The following is a 19,408-nucleotide window of genomic DNA, read 5'->3' as shown; positions in this document are numbered from 1 at the left end:
TGGAACAAGTTTGGAGACCCCTGCATTAGTTAAACTGGGTCCAACTAAATGTCTCTGTTTTAGTCAGATCAGGTGTGATTTGCAGCTTCCTTAAAGCACATTCTTCTGCTAATTCTCCTGCACATACAATGTGGGCTTTGAGGAGGTGTCATGGTTGCCCAACGGTCTAAAAAACACATACCATGAAGGTATCCATAGATACAGTTACACAAACATGTCACCTATTCAAGAACTACTCTGTCAAAGGACGTGGATTTGTGAAAGTTCATTGCATGGTCTCAAGAGGAATATCACAGGCATTATACTGTACACGTTATGAAACTGGTTTGGTGTCCCTGCGAGTCAGATGAAGCGTTTCACTTTGGTCATGTTTTCAATAAACTACTTTGTCTACAGAGTTCCTTGAATAATGATGACTCAGATATTGATTTACTGTGTAAATTGAATTATTTTGAAAGACATCATGACATAAGTGCAATCCAGCTTTAAGCATCCTAAAGCCTAAGCCTTTTAACACTCACGGCCATGACATGCAAATATATTCAGCAGCAAAAACACATAAACAGGAAAAGCAACAAAATGTTCACATCATTAAACATTAAAGGGCGAGACAGTCCAGCAAATCTACTGCCGCAGCTTTAAGTTTTTCAAAAAATGAATTATCTAATTTATCTTATTTAAAGTAACACAAGTATACAAAGGGGGTATTATTAGAGGAATAAGTAACTCACAATAACTAATTAACCTTATGCTAAGTGGGAAATAAATACACACACTCTTGAGTGTTGTGTGTCCAGTAGGGGGTGCTGTTATATTTATCTGAAAATGGACGTGCAGAAATCATAAACCAATTGTAACTGACAGCATATTTATGCAAGACAGCTATGGCTTCATTTTGGTTCAGATTTTTATGGCTTCTATTTATTTTGAATTGTGACAAATTCTTTTTTTTTTTTTAAATGTGCACACTGCAGAGATCCAAAATTTGTATTTGACCATTAGGAAACTATTTTTGGCTTCATCCTTATTTGGTCAAATTTACCAGTGGATCTGAGTTGGTGTGCACATTATAAACAAGCTTTTGTTGGCACTGCTGACATTTTCAGGTCAGCCATTGAACGAATAAAGCCCAGACAAACTGAGCCACACAGCACAGTTATCTCCTACTTCAACAACCCCTTCGTGTTTCATATGTGTAGAGAGATGTGGTGTAAACAGTGCATCAGTTCTCTCTATTGAACGACTTTTTGCTGTACCTTCTGAAGGGAACATCAGATATCAAGTTGTCAGCTCATTCATATATTCATTAAAAATACATTAAGGGTGTATAACCTTTCTCGTACTGAGAAAGCCTCCACACAAGCCCAGCGGTTTGTCACATTCCTTCACACATTCTACCACTCTGCTGGTGAGCTCTAGCGTATTGTAGCACCCAGCACCTGTTTCTTTATTTCTCCACCTCTTCAGTCTTTGTGTCAGTCGAGGTCAAACAGGACCAGAACTTGCAGACAGATGAGCTTTGGACATGGTATCTCTAGGGGGAGTTTTCCAAGGCCTCCCTGTATGTCTGTGAGTCCTGTGTCTATGTGGAGCAGAGCGGTTGGCTGGGATGGTGGTCATACTCTGGGGAATGCATTCCAGAGCTTTTGCATCATGTGAAACTCAGCCTTTGCTGCCCTATTGTCACTGTTTAGCTCTGCTGCCAGCAGGGCTAAACAAACTAGATTCATCTAATTTTCTTTCTTTCTTTAACAGAAACTAGAACTTGTGACATCTAGAGAGCAGAACAAGTAGAGAACAAGATGTAGATCTGGCAAGAAATGGGAGAAACAGAAAATACTTGCAAAAAACATAAATAAAACTGTGTCATTGTTGCGTCTAAAGATTTTGCAGTGTATCATTATTATATCGAGGTTTCTCAATAGTCACCGTGTTGTACTATAGGCTCTTGTAACAGGAGAGGGTGCTGTCTCCTCAATAATTCTGTCTGTCTGATATTAACTCTAAAATATAGAGTGATAAATGTATTTATTTAAAGATTTGATGTAAATAAAAAGATATAATATAAAACTTCACTCACTTTAAAAATATATTTCCAAAAATATTTTTTGTTATATGCACTGAAACACAGTTTCCCTACTGTGGTGTACATAATGTATACCTGTATGTGAAACCCATTAACCTGTTTGACTACTTTTCCCAAGAGCATTTCTGATCAAATGCAGCCAGGTGAGTTTTGAGCAAGGTAAGATCATTGTTTCAGTTGTTGGGGAATTTGCATTTCCTTTCTTTCAGTTTCACAGAGAGAAACATTCTGTGTGAAGTGTAAAATACCTAATCTCACCTTTTTTTCCCCACAGGAAGTCTGCAAGTGGAGACAAGTAGTGGACTAAGAGATATGAGGTCTTTCAGCCAAATATATCCTAGCAGTTTAAATGAGTTTACAGTAGGTGTTTCAATGTCAGTGCCTCATCCTAGCAGTGTGTCAGTGGCATGCAAGCTCGGGTCAAATTGTTGATCACCTGGAAGGGTCAGTTGTTGAATTTCACCCGGAGCAACTTTGCCCCATTAACACGTGGAAGTCAAATACCAAAAAAGCGTAATGTATCAGGATATTTCACAATGGTCCATAACAAGAACATTTAAAGGCCAGGCATGTGACAGCACATTAATACGTCACACAGCCTGTTTCTGTATATTTCTATAATATCACATGATTAAGATGACATATTCAGAGGCCCACCGTCCAAACAGTGATGTAGACATATTAACAGTTTACCACAACTCAGGAATAAATCACATACTGCAATCATGCAGATTAAATATAGCACTTTCAGAACCAGCCTGCGTCATAAATGACTGTGAATGTCTTTAAACTTGTTCCTCGTTTCACTTTTTATTACTTTGTTATGCAAGAGAAGAAACAAAAGGAGAAATGTGCATTTTTACAGTCAGCTCATAATCATCTTCAGTCCGCAGATGTATTCATACAACAGAGGATATATGCGCTGGAGTGGGTGTGTGCGGGAGAGGAGGGGTTAAAGATTGGGAGGGTATAGATTGCAGTTGGAGCTGTGGTGGGGTTGGGCTGGATTGTGATAGCGACAGATGTCTAGAAAACTGTGAGGGGCACTCCTCGGTTAGCCTACACCACAGTCCCACACTGCACCTCGGAGAGCAGGGGCGGAATCTGCAGCTGTCACTCCAAAGGTTTACCTCCATTATCACATCCAGCCGGCGCCTGGAAAAGAAGTCCCAACTGATCACTCTCTTACAGGTTGGTCACATCAGAGCATTGTTTTTATTTTAATATTGCAACATGTTTGGGGATATGTGTTATTTTGTGTTGGTATCCTGTTGGTAAAAAGAAAGAAAGTGAGCAAGAAAGAAAGAAGTGAGCAAGAAAGAAAGAAAGATGCTGGAGAGCTGCAGCTTACCCATTGTTCTCTCCCTGTGTGCCTTTCTCCTATTATGTAAATTTGTACATTTCAAGGCTGACACAATAAAGGAAGGTTTTTTCTTTTTTTCTTTTTCTAATTCTTAGCGGTCGAATTTATTATAGTGCGCCTTCTCAGGGAGCACCGCTGGGTTTTTTTCTTTTTTTAAAGTAGGCCATGCGATTATTAAAAAACCTCCTATGATAAAGAAGGCGCAAAACAAAGTTGTGAACTTGTGATATTAACTCGTTATTGCGGTGAATGTGCTTTTCTTTCGCGTGTCCGTGTGAATACAACATTTTCAAATGCTCGTGAACAAAAAGGGCAGAGCAGCTGAGAGAAGGAGCGGTGGGTGGGTTGAAATGGGGGATGGAGATCCATCTATAGCTTTTATCACTCAAGTGTTCGTGGCTGGGGTATAGTGGAAGTCCCCTGTATAGCAGCCTATGCCTTTACTCCATTCTATAGTACAGATTAGCATCAGTGTTCTGTGCCAATGTGGCTCAACCCATTACTTTTGTCAGTGAGGAGCTGCTGGTGAGGAATCCCCATCCTTTGTTACCAGCCCGGCACATGCTGCCCTTCCTTTCTCCTTTATCTTTCTAATATGTGTGCAAAGCTTTGTGTCTACTGTACATTTGTCTTTTCCCATTTACTCAAAAGTTGGCTTGGAAAAAAATGGCAGTTGATGATTTGATATCACAATGTTAGGTTTTCCCATGAAAACTGGAGGCTTCTTTTTTTTTTGTGCTTTGTCTGATTTGGGGGTTGGTGACACCATGAGGGTTGTGGAGGAAAAAATAAGCAAATAAGATACCATATGAAATGTATAATTAGTTAGAAATAAGTTTAAAAGCAGGACTATACCTGCATTGCTGTAAAAGCAGATATAATGACTTATGTTTTTTTTACTAGTGGACAGCTTGTTAGACTGTTGGTGTAATGGATGTACAGCCTGTCCTGGTTTGTGGTGCATCCTGTCTTGATTGCTCCATTGTAGCACTATGGACAGTTCCCAGATTGTTCGTACCCACATGCTGTCCTTCAGGGTAAAAGACCTGCTTGTGACCATAAAAAAAGATGTTGTATAATATTCAAAGCTGTTGAATTAGCGTCTGTCAAACGGAAATTGCCTAATCAAATTATCGGTCAGTGGCATTTGAAATTGATATAATAAAAACATGTAACCTGATTGTGCAGAACCGTGGTGTTGTCTTGTATTCAATAGATTTGTTCAAGCTCAGCTGAAAAACAGTTAGTGAGACAAACTTGAACTTCCAGTTCTTCATTCTGTCACGGAAAGGAAGTCACATTCTGTGGTAATCACTAACTTTTCCCCTACAGCCACAACCGTGTTGTGACATTATTACAAAGGACTACACGCCTGTTGCACAACATTCACAGACTGTCAATTGGATTATTGTGATTTTACAATAACGTGTAAATCCATATAGAAAATCAGTTTTGTCTTTTATATCTTGTATGTGAATATGACTGCAGGCTCTGGACTGTCTTTATCTATGTTAAACTCACTGAGCTGTGTAGTTTGGAGTCTCTCAAGCTGAGAGAGGAATAGTTGTACATCTACATCATAGATGTTCAACTCAGAGTTGTGGGCTTATTTGGCACTGAGCCTTACCCAACATTCCTGAAAGGGTAGAGAGTCTGTGGAGCTGTCTGATCTGACTGAGGTTCCCATGCATTTACATTTGTTTTCTAGTTCACTTACAGACAAATCACTTCTCTCCCTTATTCTTTCTGACTGAACACTGTTTTACATTTGAACTAAGTTAGATCCACGCTGCATTTTAAAAGGTTTGACAAAACACATTCCTTATGTTCACAAGCGATATGCTGTATACATTTTAACTTCCTTAAGTAAACATGCACATGTGTAAATGAAGAAGATCACCTCCATGCTTCAGCAGTTCAGTGGTTAACACTGCTGCCTTTCAACCCTGCCAGCTGTGGTCTTTCTGTTTTATATATGTACTGTATATATTCTCCTGGACAATGTAATGCAATGTTTTTTTAAACATCCATGATTAAAGAGACAGGGGCCAAATTAAACAATGTTTCAGTGTTTAATCTCTCATATTACCTTCATCCACTTGTTCCTAGGAGACACCATGGGAGGCAAACTGAGCAAGAAGAGGAAGGGATATGATGTGAGCGACCCCAAAGAGGCGAAGGAAGAGGCCGCAGTGACAGCTACAAGTGCAGAGAAGTCTGCTGAAGTGGAGGCTGCAGCCACGCCCACAGAAGTTAAGTCAACAGCTGAGGCAGCAGTAACTGAAGCTGTAAAAGCCCCAGAAGAACCCAAAACTCCACCTCCAGAGGAGCCAGTTGCAGCAGCACAGGTGGCAGCTCCAGTTGCGAAAGAACCAGCTGCAGCGGCAGAGGAACCAGCTCCAGCCGCGAAAGAACCAGTTGTAGCAGCAGAGGAACCAGCTGCAGTAGTAGAAGAACCTGTTGCAGCAGCAGAGGTACCAACTCCAACTGAGGAACCAGTTTTAGCAGCAGTGGTACCAGCTCCAGTAGAGGAACCATCTGTAGCAGCAGAGGTACCAGCTCCAGTAGAGGAACCACCTGCAGCAGCAGAGGTACCAGCTCCAGTAGAGGAACCACCTGCAGCAGTAGAGGTACCAGCTCCAGTAGAGGAACCATCGGTAGCAGCAGAGGTACCAGCTCCAGTAGAGGAACCACCTGCAGCAGTAGAGGTACCAGCTCCAGTAGAGGAACCACTTGCAGCAGCAGAGGTACCAGCTCCAGTAGAGGAACCATCTGTAGCAGCAGAGGTACCAGCTCCAGTAGAGGAACCACCTGCAGCAGCAGAGGCACCAGCTCCAGTGGAGGAACCTGCAGCAGCAGAAGTCCCAGCCCCAGTGGAGGAACTACCAGCAGTTGCAGAGGTACCAGCTCCAGTATGGGAACTACCTGCAGCTGCAGAGGTACCAGCCCCAGAAGAGGAACCACCTGCAGCAGTAGAGGTACTAGCTCCAGTAGAGGAAACACCTGCAGCAGTAGAGGTACCAGCTCCAGTAGAGGAATCACCTGCAGCAGTAGAGGTACCAGCTCCAGTAGAGGAATCACCTGCAGCAGTAGAGGTACCAGCTCCAGTAGAGGAACCACCTGCAGCAGCAGAGGTACCAGCTCCAGTAGAGGAATCACCTGCAGCAGCAGAGGTACCAGCTCCAGTAGAGGAACCAGTTGCAGCAGCAGTAGATGAACCAGCTCCAGTAGTTATAGAACCAGTTGTAGCAGCAGAGGAATCTGTTCCAACAGCAGAGGAGCCAGCCCCAGTCATAGAGGAACAATCTCCAGTACAGATCCCAGATGCTACAGCAGCAGCATCGGAGGAACCCATGCCTACAGCTGCACCTGAAGAGCTCCCTGTAGAAGAACCTGCTGCAACTGTAGAATCTGTGTCAGTGCCAGAGGTTGTTCCTGTCAGTGTGGAGGAAGCACCTAAGGACCAAGAGCCAGAGCCCACACCAGAGACTGTTACTGAGCCAGAAGTCACTGTGGAGCAGACAGTGCTGCCTGCTGCTGTCCCTGAACCTGAGCCAGTGGCTGAGCTAGCTGCAGAGCCAGTGCTGGAGCAAGCCCCAGAACCAGAGCAAACACTCAAGTCAGAGCCAGAACTTGAACCAGAGAAGGCACCAGAGCCAGAACCAGAGGAAGTATTAGAGCCAGAGCCTGAGCAAAAGGCTGATATTGTAGAATCGGCAGCAGAGCAACAAGTAGAAGTTGAGCCAGAACCAACTGTAGCCACGTCTGACATTACCCTTGAGGCTGGTGGAGCAGAAGCAACTGTGGGCTCGGAGACTGCAGCAGAGGTCCACACTGATAAACCTGTAGAAGAGGAATCTGTTCCAACAGAAGTATCTGCTGCTGAGCCAGCACCTGAGCCAGAAGCAGCAGAACCCATCCCTGAGATTGTCATAGAGTCTGTCTCTGCCAGTGAAATTACTGCTGAGCCTGAAGAGGTAGCTGAAACATCTGCAGAAGAGGTGCCTTCCCAGGAACCTGAGGTACAAAGCAAGATGGAAAACGGAAATTTAGAGAGCCCCTCTGTTACAGAGGATGTGGCAGAAGTAGATGCACTTCCAGCTGTGAATGGAGAGTGCACAAATTCTGCTGCCATGACGACAGAGGAATGTGTTAATGGTAATGAAAAGCCAGAGGAGGCGCCTATCAAGGAGCAAAGTGACTTTGAACTGAAAAAGGATGTGAACGTGAGTGGGGATGTCCAGGAAGTTCCCGATGCAGTCCCGGATATGGTGGATGGTCTCGGCACTGAGGTTACCCAGGCAGTCTGAAAAGAAGCCATCTTACAAATCAATGTGAATTCAGTTTTAATCCTCCGATGTGAGAGAGCCAAAAACAGATAGGCTTTCTGGAAGGCTGTAATCACCGCAATGTCTATAGTGGTAACTCAGGCAAAGAGGATATTTTCTTTTGAGTAACCAAAAATGAAATGCAACCACTTGAGGATAGAAAGAGAGACCAACAGACAGACAAGACAGACAGACAAAGAGAGAGAGAGAGAGAGAGAGAGAGAGAGAGAGAGACAGACAGAGAGAGACTGGAAGTGCAGAGAGGAGACTTGAGTTTGGATTTTGAGGGTAAGTACAGTCAGACAATGAAACTAAACAACAGAGCAAAAATACTGATACTGATGATATAAATGAATGAAATGAATAAATCTGTCTTTGTATGTGAGCCTGATGAATATTACAAAGTGGTTTATTGAAACAGCATCCATTATTAATTAGTATGTTATCTGATTTAGAATGTCATATAACCTTTCTATTACTATATGCAGAGACATAAATGTTTTGGTCTTTTATAACAACGGTACATGTGAGGACTGTTCATTTTAAACTGATTGTTCGGAATAGAGAATAAAAAGAGATTGTTATAGCCTACAGTGATCTTCTTTTCTTTTCACATCTTTACGTATGTCTGAGGCACTGGGTAAGAATTATTGTACTTTAAGCTAAGGAGCAAATCAAAATATCCAAGAATGAGTTTTTGTCACTCTAGCTATAAGAGAAGCAGAGCAACATTATTTACAGAACATCTGGGCTCTGTTAATATCAAACCACTTGTTGACATCCACTGGCACTAAAGCTCATATCAGCTCTAGTAGGTTAGCGCTTGACTGATTGTTCGTATCTAAGAAGAGCAATGTCCTTTAGGTCACTGGCCACATGACAAATATTTTGGTTGGTGGAACATGGCTGCCTATTGTATGCAGCCTGCATGTCACGAGTGGGCAAACAAAAAGGATTTGACTGTACCCAGAGATATGAGAGGATTTCTGTTTTTTTTTTTTCTTTTCTCACCTTCGTTCTCTCACATCACCATGCCTATCGCAGAGGCTCCATGCAATAGCAGCACACCCTGCCAACATTTCACAGATCCATACTGGCAAGGGGAGCTAAAGGGGGGTGGGGGGAGGGCAGGAATGCTTGCAGGAGGCAGAGAGAAGGAAGGTGGGGGAGGGGATGGGGGTGTTCTGGGATGAAAGCAAGTGCTCTGATGCTGCATAGTTGAAAAGAAGATGTCAAAATCATTTACCCTCTCTTGTGGTTACAGACATTTTCATGAACTGGAATCAAGCAACGGGGGTTGGTAATTGGTTGAGATAAACATGTTTTGACACCCACCTGATGCCTCCTTGCATAATGCTGACACGCCTGCTGCTCACACTAATGTCAGAGACTGGAGGGTCTTTGTCGTGCAGGTGCTAACGCGCATGCAGTAACAAGAGGGAGTAAAGTTATATTTGTGTTTCTGTGTAGTGTACATACATGGATAGTGGGAAAATGGGTGAATGTGTGTGTGTGTGTGTGTTTGTGTTAGGTGGAGGGTGGTCATCCAACCTTGAAATAACTACTGGACCATGGGTCAGAACATAAGAGGAGATCTGATAGTGATAATGGTAACTTCCCATAGAAGTAGCTCCATTATAGGCCCATCCACATACCAGCTCTCTCCAGTTTCTTAAAAAAAAAAATACTCCAGCACCGCACATTTATGAAAGGAATGTTGTGGAGAGGGTTTGGGGGCCGGGAGGATGAACTCGCTGACATGTTTTCTTGCTGAACAGTTTTCTCAAAACGACTTTGTGTGCATGTGTTTTGGACTCATAAGTTGCTGAAAACAATTTTATTAGAAAAAACATCAAAAAGTGCAGTGCATGGTGCTCTAAAATAATTGTAAACAATAACGACAACTTAAGTTAGACTTTATAATTTAATCTAAGGAACAAAGTGTTAAATACAATATATGCCATCTTTATCTAACTGCCACAATCCTGCATTAGGATAAGCTTTTAAATGGTTTTATTTCTAAACCTCTTTAAATTACAGGCCACCACTATTTATAGGACCGTATTTCTAAAAAGGTCTGAATTGCTAAGCTTCAATAAACAATAAACCTTCTGCTTAGTAAAAAAATACCCTACACAAGTCAAGTAGCGTGGTAATTAGAGTAGCAGTAATGGTAGAAACTTTATAATGAAATATTAACACCACCAAACCAAAGACATGTTGCTGCTGCAGCTATTTATTCTTGCCAAATTACATTAACATAGTCATTACTGAAGTCCCGTATTGGAGGGTCATCATTTCCACATCCCTGTTTCACTTTCCTTCTCTTTCTTTCCCTTTTATGTGCATGTACGTGTGGGAGAACAGGGTTCTTGTCTTTTGCATCTTGATTTAAACACTGCCTTAAAGTTGCATGCTTGTGAAAGGCCAGCTGCACTGCCTGGTTACCCTAACACTATGTGCTCTATATGCAAGCTCCTGCACAAAGCTCAGACTGTGTTCCAGCTTCTTTTTTCCCCGTGTGAAGGCTAGCCTGCAGGCTTTAGCTATCCCTACCGATGCCTCTGAGAAGTAAAAGGAAAAGAAAACGTGAACTAAATCCAAAGGCTATATTATGAGGAAACTCATGAGGCACTGACCTACCAGGTCACGTTTTCAAGTTTGTTTTTCCATTTCCTTTTTTTTTTTTTTTTTTGCTTTTGAGTAGAATATCGAATAACTCACAGTTGATGTCTTTTAAACAAACTAATCCATACACCATGGGTACTTTAATGGTTGATTTATTGTCAATGTGTGAGCGTGTGCATGAATGACAAGTAGAGGGGAAAAGGGGGAAAACCAGAATGAACAAATTCAAATGATATCTTTCATGAATTAGACACAGCTCATTAGTAATTATTTAAAGTTGTTAGAAACTTGGTTCCAGTTCTGAAACAGCTTCGCTCGCATTTCTCTGAAATTCAAAGTGTGACTGTATAGTATGATATGGAGCTCTCAAAATGAAACTGAAATTCAAGAACGGTTTTGTAACCCTAAACCTCTGCGAGACAAAATGATGATGACCTGTTGTGTGTGTAATTTATACTGTAGGGGAAAGGGAAAGAATGAATCAGGGAGAGATAACATTAATATAACATTAAATATTCATGACAAAATAAGAAACAATGTATGTTTGAGAAACTTTTCTACCATTAAATAACAGATTTTGAAATCATTTTGATGCTGCTCTAATTTGTAATAGTGTCCTATTACAACTCAGAGCAACTCTCTGCGTCCCATATGTAGGGATGGGAATCGAGAAGTCGAGAAGAAGAGGTTCTTGTTGAGAACCGGTTCTGTGTGTTTCAATTCCATGGAATCGTTTGGCAGTTTATGTGACGCAAGTTTGGCACGTGCAGTGCAATCAGTAGTAAACAATGGCACCCCCTCGGTTCAAACACTCCAAAGTTTGGCTGCATTTTACCAAAACAGATGGCAACAAGGCGACTTACAATCATTGCAAAGTGGAGATAGCAGCGTCGGGAGGGAACACGACGAACATGCAGAAACATTTGCGCACACAACATGCAATATTTTTAAATGAATGTCGTGTTTTTGACACGCTTCAGGCTGGAGATGAATCTCAACCTAGCAGCAGCGGCAGCAGCCAGGTGGCTATGACCGCCTCTGCGGTTACTACGGAAGGTACGGAACACACTGCCTACCATGTTAGCGTGATGTGCTTCTTTGTAAAACATGCTATAACAGTACACATTAAACAAATGTCTTCTGCATTACATTTAGAAGATGACCTTTCTTCACAAATGAGAATCGATAAGAGAATCGATAAAGAATCGGATCGTTAAGCAGAATCGATAATGGAATCGGAATCGTAAAAATCTTATCAATTCCCATCCCTACCCATATTCCTGTTCTCACACTATGTAACTCTGGGCTCCAGCCATTATTTCCCATGAGAAGCAGAAAACAATCAAATTTTGTCGAAAAAACCTTCAAATTTTTCCTCAGCTGCTCCAACTCAACTGTTTGTGATTTACAAAGTTGCCTGATAGATAGTAAAATGAGGCTGCTAGCTCACTTAGTTAGCTGTGCTGCCCACACTGTGAGCTCCGAGCACCGGGACCACTAGGAAGAGGAGTTTTTTTAGGGAAGTGACACCAGAATGGCCAGTGCCGTCGCTACCGTAACACACATTACGAGCTGCACGTAGGGCACCAAGTGGTGGAGTGGGCACCAAAATGGCCTAGTTATCATTATGTTATAAGAGTAGCATAATTCCCTTGGGGAATACAGCTGTGTGCAACATGTACATTACAGATGTGAGTGGACGAGAAAGTGAGTGAATGCGTGCTGATGAACAGAGGAGCTGCAGTTTAGGAATAAACGTACAGTCTAGGCTACAATGTGTGATCAAATAAAGGCCACGGTGTCTCAGAAAGCCAATGCTGGAGCTCATGTGTGTTATTCCACTGCTGGAGAAAGTGAAGGGGGTTAACCCCCGAAGATGATGAGCACTTCAGCCCCAGGAGACAGCATCTCCCCTGTGCTTGGACAGGAACATGGTTAACAATCATAATTATGATGGCCATGATGATGAATTATTTAAAAGTATTATGAATCTCGAATGTAATGTGCCTCATCAGTCTATTATAGGCAACATTTTCCCAGAATAATAAAATACATCATGGTTTGGTACCATAGCTCCCCCCATCACACAGTGGTTTGTTCAATTAGGGCTACACCAGTCAGACACACCTGACATTAGCCCAGTTATGCTTAGGGCACCAAATTGGCCAGCAGCGGTCCTGAGAAAGGCCATCAGAACCAGAGAGGCGAAGAGACTAAAGAGGATGACGGAGGAAGCTGAGAGGAGAAGAGGAGAGAGTAGCAGAGTGAGAGACCGCCAGACAATAGTGAATCTCTTTTGCTATGTCTTGTGCTGTTGCACTTGCTTGACGTTGTATCAGCAAAGTTGTTGACTTGCAAAATGTAATCCTAACATAACATGCACATGCACAGCTGTCCATATTTATGACAGCAGTATTGCATTTTTTAAATTTGAAACCCAACGAAACTTACGTAACGTTGCTTTAAGTTTCAAGAATGAAACAGCCTTAGTTATTAAGAGTTTAAGACTCTGGCCTGGTGACGTCAGGATAAACAATCCCACAGCTGTCATCAGATTTGGACTGAAAAATAGATAAATCCTGATTGGTACTCAGAAGTACATGGCATCGCCTTTTTAGGACTTCATAGCTTATTTAGACCATGTGCTTTCAGAGCCTTTAAAAAGTACTCAGGATTGTCCAGTTAGAAGACTGAGGCGTCACCTACAAACCTTCCTAAGACAATATTTAACATGATTGTATTAACAAGCCTTTCCCATCTAGAGAGCTGTTATATTAAACCACTTCAATGCCCTGTGTGCTTCTGGGAAAGAATCTTTTACATGCATCTTGGTTATTACTGAGATAACAAACAGAGTGTATGAGGGAAGACTGCCCAGCCTTCTAAAATCCTTTATGATATAAGAGATCTTTTCCTCTGCTCAGCTGCCTGAGTAAATAATAAGTTCGTCAGGTGGCCAAATTACAGCAACAGCTGATCACTATTTATTATTCAAGCAAGAGGGTGTCAGAGAAGAAGTACAGACAGGAAAACATGCACAACTACAAGGCCAAAAACAAAAAGTCACTCTTCCATTTTCACTTTGTCTCATCCCAGACACACACACATGCACACACACACTGAATGCTTTATTAGGATGGCTGTACAGAGACTTCCTCTCTTTCCCTTTATGCTCTCCAAAACGGTCAATCAGAGAAGATGCACTAAGTAACTGACATGCTGAAAGAGCAAGAGTGTTTTTTTATGGATTAATCTCCTGGTTCACACTGTGCTTACATAAGCAAACTATGATTTTCTAGTTTTCTGTCTGGCTAAATCTCCATCGCTGTCTTTTTTCCCCTCCCTCTCGCTCTTGGTTTCTGTCTTGCGCACATTATCAGCACCACTGTCTCCTCGCCTTTCTGTTCTGGACCTGTAAATCTTTTTAGCCTCTTTATCGTTCACTCTCTCTCTCTCTCTCTCTTGCTCTCTTGCCCTGGTTGTGGTTCACCCTCTCCCACCCCCCAATCCATCCATCTGGACATGTGTGCTCATGCTGTCATTGTATCATGGCAGGCAGAGGCCTATTAGACAGAGCTCTGTGGTAGCGAGAATCAATATTGATCCATAGGTTTAGTCTAATGGACGCCGAGAGTAGCTGTGATTCCCCTTTGTCTGCTCAAAGATCCCATCATCCTTAACTTCTCACACATGCGCACTCTTTCTCTCAGCACACACATACACACCTACACACACACACACACACACACACACACACACACACACACAAACAAAGACACTGCTTTCTATTCTCTCTCACTCTGCTGATGCAGCTGCCGTGCTGAGTGAGCACTTTACAGCTGCCCATTTTGTGTGTGTGGTGTGTGTGTGTGTGATGGGTAAATGTGAACATCAGTATCCATGTAAACAGTATCTATGTAAACATATATACGCGCCTGTGGATTCTCAGCCATATCTATAGGTTTCCTATTATCAAGCATCCCAGGTTATTAAGAAAAGAACAACCAGAAGATTCACAGCCACACACACGCACACACTCTGGCACACACACGCATATAGTTCAGTGTCAACAAAAACTGGCAACTAGCACAATTTGGTTTTGACATTACAAAATGAAGCAGGTAGCAGTGTGGCTGTCATCTTAAATCTCAATTTTCATCTTGGCTCAACACCTGCTGAGACTTTTAGTGCCCAGGCCGTTGTATCAGCAACTATTCAGTGTCACAGTGTTTGCTGGGTAGCACCAAAATGAAAGTTGAGACAGCATGTACAACCGCAACATCCATCATGCTTTGAAATTTAGACACAATAGTTTGTTTGTTTTTTTTTCACAGCAGATATTCAGACTTGTAACTTTACAAAAACAAAGTTACAAAATACTTTACACTTAAAGCAAAGAATACATGTAAATAAACTCCAAAACATAAAGTATAGAGCAAAAATTCTTCTATTCTTACAGACATACAACAAATACCACCAGTTAACAAAAAGACTGAAGATAAAGATGAGTTCCACAGCTGAGGGACCCAGACAGTGAAGGCTAACCACCTTTATTGACAAGTTGAGATTTTAGAGCCATTAGCAGAGCCCTCCTGGAGGATGTCAAGCAGACATCAGGCTCAGGGAGTTAATAGATCATAGATACAGGCAGGAGCATGACCATTCAAGGCAGTAAAAACGGGTAGTAAAATCCTGAAATCCAATCTAAAGCCCACAGATAACCAGTGAAGGACAACAAGGACTGGTGTGATATGGGGGCGTCTCTTTAAATGTGTTAAAAGCCCGGCAGCTGTTTATAAGTTGTAGCCTTTGCATGTGTCACCTGCTTGGGCCAGAATAACGTTTTTTGCAATAGACTTGAGGACGGGAGTATGAGTGACCTATAATGACTTAATCTTGGCTAAATGGACAAAGCAGGGCTGAACCACTTTGGTCACTTGAGCATCAAAACTCAACTCTGAGTCAAAAAAGAACACCCAGGTTATTATTAACAAAACAAGGTGAGCCTATTGCTAGTGCTGAGGCTAGAAGAGCCATCTAGTTCTTGATTTCAGCAAGGCAGAACATCATACAGTCTTTATCTGGACATACAGTTGCGCATCATCTGCATAGAAATGAAAATATTATATGTCTATGTAGGATTTGCCCCCGGGGGGATGTATGTATATATTAAATTCCTATAGGACACCACAAAAGAGAGGAGCACAAGCCCCTTTAGCATAACAGTGTACATGAAATGAACACTATTTTGTTTTCTTCCATTGTGGGATTGATGTAATGATGCTATACAGAGAATATTAAATAGGGAGTTTCATGTCAGACAAAGCGGCTAGATGGAATTCTGCCATCATTCATTTTGTTGTTCAGACTTGTGCTTCTCCAACATGTCCAAATGTCTAAAGCTGCAGCATTGCGAGCCTCTACAGCAGAATATTCTATATGTTCTATTCTCAAAAAGTTGAATTTGGTCAGTTCCTGCATGCCATGAATCAGATCCTTTTTAGCTCAACACTGTAGAGTTGTTAATACACATATACACATGTGTTGATACGCCTTAAAAAGTTTTCTTTTAATATTTAATACCCCAGATCAACAACTAAGGGGAGGCAAATACAGTCTGCAGAACATTCAACACCTTCCATCCTTGGTTCTAATTTGTCCTAAAAAGAATTTTAAGATTTGTCCTGCTAAATTATACTAATGATGCTTACATCGTCACAGCAAAGCAACAATTAATCTACATCCAACACTTGAAATCACACCTGTTATCTCAGCTTAGTCAGTGAAAGAGAGGTTGCTTATGGGAGCAGCTGTGCATGAGCACAGTGTGTGTTTTAGATTAGAGATGGAAACTCATTCTGTGTGCAGTCACCTTGATCAAGCCTCCAGGCTCTGTAAGTTCCAGGGAAACATGCAGCGCAAAGTTCATTCCTCCTTTTGACTTCTTTAACATTCCTCTGGTGTAAGGTATACTCCACTAGATTTGAAATGACGCTGAAAGTGTTTTTCTTGACTCGGGCACCCATCTTATCACTTTTCATTTCACATCAATGAAAGAACAATGATACATCCAAAATCTGAAACAACAGAACATGTTGTACTGTTCAGAAATTTGGCAGAAAGATTTGGCACAGTGGCACAAAATAAACACATTAGAGGAGCAACAATGACCGTTTCCGTGTGTCAGTGGATCAGGCAGAATTACTTCATGAATTTACAACAATTGTCAGAATAATATAATATGTTATTATATATAATATCTGTTAGCTTTGATTGACAGTTGGAAGCACATTACATATCACACAAGTTAGTAAAAAAAATAAAATCAAATGATTGAGACAGAAAGCACTTTGGCGGTTCTATATTAATTTATAAAAAAAAAAAACATGTACTAATACAGTGTTTGTGCCCTTGTTATACAATTCTGGTTGTAAATTGTGTCAGCCCCAGCCACCGTGGCTGCAGAGGAGTGTCCACTGGGGAGAGATGACCTTCACTATGCCTCCGGTGACAGAGCTAAATCAAAGCTGCTGCTTGTTTAAGACAGCCACTGTACACTGGCAGTATGGCCCCTGGTGAATTATTTATACATGAAATGAAATGACCTCTGGCACTTTGAAGACAGCAGGGATAGAGCAAGGACAAATCAGATGGAGTAAATGGTAGGAGGGGGGTGGCGGTTGGCAGAGAGAATGTTGCAGAGACAAAGAAGGGTCTTACTGTGAATCCGTGAGATTTAAAATAGGGGAGGGGAGATAGAATCAGATGCAGAAACAGCCTCCAGGGCTTCATGTTTAAGGTCTTTCCCAACCTGTTGGAGCAGCGACTCGCTCCCTGACTCCTAATCTCATTCTGCATGTTTTTGCGCTTACGGATGTCTATCCTTGTGAGGACCAATATGAATTTTTTTGTCATGAGGAAAGTGAGGATGTTTTTCCGGAAAGTCAAGACGTTTTCACAGGAACGTTTGAGCGTCTCAACTTTGTTTTAGGTTTGAGGTTAAGTTTAGTTTTAGGGGAGGGCACCACGGTAGCTCACCTGGTGGAGTGTGTACTGCAGCTGTCTCGGATTCAATTCCAGCCCGAGGCCTTTTTCTGAAAGTCATCCCCTCTCTCTCTCTTCCCTGCTTTTCCTGTCTCTGTCCAGCTGTCACTATCATAAATAAAGCAGAAATGCCAAAAAAAAACATCCTTAAAAACAAAATAGATTAGGCAAAGGTTAAAGTAAGGACTGCAAGTAAAGAAAAGACTGCATGTAGTTGGTTGAAATGGAGGGAATGCATTATGTTACTGAGGGTCCCCGCAGGTATAGAAGTGCAAACATGTGTGCGTGTCTCCCTCCCTCTTACAAGCAGAGTCGACTCTGCTAACATCCATCTGAAAGCTATTCAAGCAGGATATTCTGTTATGCAACACACAAATGCAAGCCAGTCCGGCCTCCTGCAAATTATATTCTTATGCAAAGGATGGATGGGTGTGTTCGCCTTTGGCTTCACATTCTGGTTTTTAAGTCTCACCCAACTCGTCAGTATTGACATTGCTTATTTCACATTGATCATGATCTTCCACGTAGCCTAACATGTGGTTCTTTAGTTGTTTTAACTATAACTGCTATTCATAAATAACTTCTATACAAAGAATAACTTGGGCGGCCTGTGAGTTCACAAAATTTGTTGACTGTCATCTCATCTCATTCATTAGATAATGATTAAATGATGTTGTCAGTATAGATGTAAGGGTTGGCACTGATAGGTTGAAGGAGAGTTTTCTCCCATGGTTGATTACCCATCAATCATTCCAACTACCTGCAAACATTCTGATTGACAGCTTGGCAGAGCAGCTGGCCTGTGTGATGTTTGGTTGACACGCTTGAATGGCAGCCTGAATATAAACCTTTCCCCCCTCTAGCTGGTCACTTCTGTTCGGTACCAAGTGGATTGCGGTTGTCAATTAAGTCATCACAGGGATTTTTACAAGAAAAGGGACTGACAGGTCAAATAATGTTGAAGACAACAAGCAACAAACACAAACAGGAAGCCAACTATGAAAAAAGGATGTAATGTAGCAGTGGAGGACAACATTATTATAGGATTGTTGACATGTGGACTGACTGGTATGACTGCTTGCAATGCCAAATTCTTCCCATAACACACACACACACGTACACACAGAGACACAAGGTAAAAATATATATTTAGCTTTGCAGAAAGGTATGGAAACGACAGTTTTTGGTGTTTCCTCTCTCTCTGCCTCCCTACATTCCACTTCATATTATACTCCAGTAGAGATAATAGTATCTTAGGCACTGATGATCTTTCTGTGGCAGGTAGACGTGAAAAGTGCTTCTCTTAGCAGCCAACTGGAAATAGCATCTTAAAACATCTGTCACCTACAGTCCAGCTTCTGCAGGCACATGGACGGCGGTCACGGGGCCATACGAACATACCAGAAGGAATTCAAATGTGGTTCCATTTCTTAAGACTTTTACAGAATGTTGTAATTTCATTTGAATTACTCAATATTCTTTTTCACATTTTTGGCAAAAACAAAAAAACAAAGACGCACCAGTTTAAACAATTGCACAACCGGGTGTTTTATCACATTGGTTGAGAAGTGCCAGCGCTGCATAATAGCTGGACAGAAAATCTCCAGAAAGACTCATGTATAAATGCATTCCAGAAAAGTTAGAACTGGATTGGCTAACAAACGTGTATGACTCAGTATCTCTCAAAGTAAATCCACGCATATCCTAATAAACCTGAATATTGTTTTACATCAGTTGTTGTGTTTGTCTTCATGTTTCAGAATTTGTTTAATTTGTTAACATCGTGTTGGGGAGGAATCTTAAAGCGCTGTGGCGACTGCATGGAGAGAGAGAAAGTTGGATTCAATTCCATTTAAATTAGAAACAAATGAGCATTTAGAACTCATTAAAAGCACTAACCATTTATGCATTTGGGGGGGAATTACATGTTTTACCTCCATAACTATAAACAAGAACATT

General features: G+C 41.7%; 1 protein-coding gene across 1 annotated transcript; it reads left to right on the top strand.

Annotated features, from left to right (window-relative positions):
* Nucleotides 1-2,964: 2,964 nt before the first annotated feature.
* Nucleotides 2,965-8,370, top strand: si:dkey-56m19.5 (calphotin). The gene is made up of 2 exons (XM_010735597.3): nt 2,965-3,277; nt 5,559-8,370. Exon 2 carries the CDS (start codon nt 5,567-5,569, stop codon nt 7,757-7,759), a length of 2,193 nt encoding a protein of 730 aa, XP_010733899.3. The 5' UTR covers nt 2,965-3,277; nt 5,559-5,566; the 3' UTR covers nt 7,760-8,370.
* Nucleotides 8,371-19,408: the final 11,038 nt, after the last annotated feature.

Source organism: Larimichthys crocea, chromosome VIII, assembly GCF_000972845.2.
Source record: "Larimichthys crocea isolate SSNF chromosome VIII, L_crocea_2.0, whole genome shotgun sequence".
In the NCBI taxonomy this organism is placed as follows: domain Eukaryota; kingdom Metazoa; phylum Chordata; class Actinopteri; family Sciaenidae; genus Larimichthys; species Larimichthys crocea.
This window is presented reverse-complemented; position numbering and strand designations above follow the sequence as displayed.

Coding starts and splice junctions, on each gene's coding strand:
- si:dkey-56m19.5 (XM_010735597.3), top strand. CDS start 5,567: ATGGGAGGCAAACTGAGCAAGAAGAGGAAGGGATATGATGTGAGCGAC.